The sequence below is a fragment of the Xiphias gladius genome, chromosome 19 (assembly GCF_016859285.1).
Source record: "Xiphias gladius isolate SHS-SW01 ecotype Sanya breed wild chromosome 19, ASM1685928v1, whole genome shotgun sequence".
Taxonomy (NCBI): Eukaryota; Metazoa; Chordata; class Actinopteri; order Istiophoriformes; family Xiphiidae; genus Xiphias; species Xiphias gladius.
This window is the reverse complement of record NC_053418.1, coordinates 29,325,130-29,327,328: the sequence shown is the minus strand read 5'-3', so window position 1 is coordinate 29,327,328 and position 2,199 is coordinate 29,325,130. Positions and strand designations below refer to the sequence as shown.

General features: G+C 43.4%; 1 protein-coding gene across 1 annotated transcript in view; it reads right to left on the bottom strand.

Annotated features, from left to right (window-relative positions):
* si:ch211-158d24.2 (multiple epidermal growth factor-like domains protein 9) overlaps positions 1-1,939 on the bottom strand; it is a 38,462-nt gene extending 36,523 nt beyond the window's left edge. The window contains exon 1 of the mRNA XM_040155058.1: positions 1,261-1,939. Coding sequence (XP_040010992.1) covers positions 1,261-1,831 — 571 coding nt within the window. The 5' untranslated portion in view covers positions 1,832-1,939. The remainder of the gene's footprint in view (positions 1-1,260) is intronic.
* Between the last annotated feature and the right edge of the window lie 260 nt (positions 1,940-2,199).

The following is a 2,199-nucleotide window of genomic DNA, read 5'->3' as shown; positions in this document are numbered from 1 at the left end:
TAATAATTATTTTATTATCAATGAATCTATCTGCAATTTCTATTAAATTGGAAGACATAGTAATATTAGAATCAGCCATTTATGGAACACTAAAAACAGCCATTTTGGTATGCTTTTCTAATCCTCTACTGAGATTAATGCTTGACAGTAGGGTAGGACACAGTATGGAGAACAAAGGGTCAATGCAAAAAGCATGACTGTACTGGACCCCTGATGTGAAGGGCCAATATCAGTCAGAATATGAATCTAGCCAGAACCTAGATTTTAGGTTATGGCTTGGGGGCACCATGAAGCAACAAATAGAGTACAATGTGGTCTGGGAACAAAAATAAGGAGGTTCTGATAGACATTATGAGAAAGATTTTGCAAACAACATGGGAAGCAATTTTTAATTTGTTTTCTTCATATTCTTTAAAAGGATGGAGAATTCAACGTGTAGAGCTAAATAATTAATAAGCTCCATCTCCTAATAAGATGAAACATCCTCTTATCTGCTCTGCCAACACACAGCTTTGATTTCAGCAGACTTTTACAACTATTAAAGAACCATTTTGGACAGGATCCCTTAGCGTGTGCTGCTGTGCCAGCTGGAGAACAACACATCCACATGGATACTGGGATGTGTGAGGTGTGAGAGGAGGGGCTCCACTGTGATTGTTCATTCATGGCTTAGCCTGCCTGGCCATTTTGGTTGGATGGGCTTGTTCTGTAAATGCCATGCAAACAATAGAAAGGATGAAGCAGCTATTTGAGCAGCTCCTTGCAGTTTCCTCTGAGTAGCAAACATGTCTGGTCTAACACAAAAGCATCATGGATCTATATGGATCAAGCCCCCCCCCCCCCCAGCCCTCTGTAATATGTGGCACACTCCTCCTATAATACAAGGCTTCTGCAAAAAAACCGAATATAGACCACTGCAGCAGCCAAATTGAGCCAAATTGTTCACAGATAGTACTTTTTAAATGAAATTCCATTTTGGTGATTTCCCGATTATTTGAAGGGGTACACCATGCAATCTGAGGGGTCTGTCCATTGTTGCAGTCTGGTTGATTCGGTCGCTGCCTGCGTCAAAACCACAGTGCGACCATCCAGCAGCCTATATCCTATATTAGACATGGATGTCCTCTTATTCACTGTCTCGTTTTCTGAACATGAATGCGCAAAAAAAAAGAAAAAAAAGGAAGAGAAAAAGCATGCAGAGCATCATGTACAAAAGCTGAAAAATCCGAATGAATGGTGGCTATTTCATTTCGTACTCACCTTGACTATTCTCTATTGAGGTAACAAATGTGCCAATATTATCTGCAGCCCAGGCATCGTTTGCTGTGCGCTGGGAAACCATGGACACCATGGTCTGCAGCATTTTCTCCGGAGCAAAAAGGGATGTTTGTGCATCGGTGGATCTTTTGCGTGCACTGGTTAATCTAAAAATCGGCGCTGTTATTTGTTCTTTAATGGCTGAAATTATTCCAGTATCGGTTTTGGTAGTTGTAGTAGTGGTAGTGGTCGTGGTCGGGTCCGTTGTAGGAGGCTGGAAGGTGGTCGCAAGTTTAGAGACAGGGCTTGTAGTGGTGGTCGTGCCGGCAGAAACAATGGCTGAAGACGGTGTGGGTCTGGTTAGAGGGCCGAGAGCGAACCTGCTCTCGGGTAAAGTACTAGGCATGTCGGTGTGGAAGATCTCCCAGGTGTCGGAGGCTGAGCCGGGCTTCCTGGAGATTGGCGACGCATCGTAGGGACTGATGCGAGGTGCAGCTTCAGAAAATCCAATATATACATACAAAATAAATAGCAGAACCGGAGATATGTACATCATTAAGGACGTTAACCTCATATTCAGTTTCAGCTCTCCATGTAAGCCTCAGTAATGGTCTCTCTCAGACCCTTCCCTGAATAGATGCGTACTCCACCATTGATGTCCCCCGGCGGCGTACGCTGCTGTTTGTTGCCCTATGAACCACAGTCAACATTTCAAGTGCGCTGCAACCTAACATTAGCCACCCGAGCTGTATTCTTGAGCCAATGGGAGCCCTGGAAGAATGTCCTTGGGCGCTCGTCATTCGCTGGTTGGACAGTGGTTGCAACATCCCATAGAAACAATATATTATAAATTATCAAACGTTTTCACTCTTCTGAAGATTATCAAAACACAACCGGTTCCATTCACAAATGGAACAATTTATTGAAGCATTTTGTAACGAT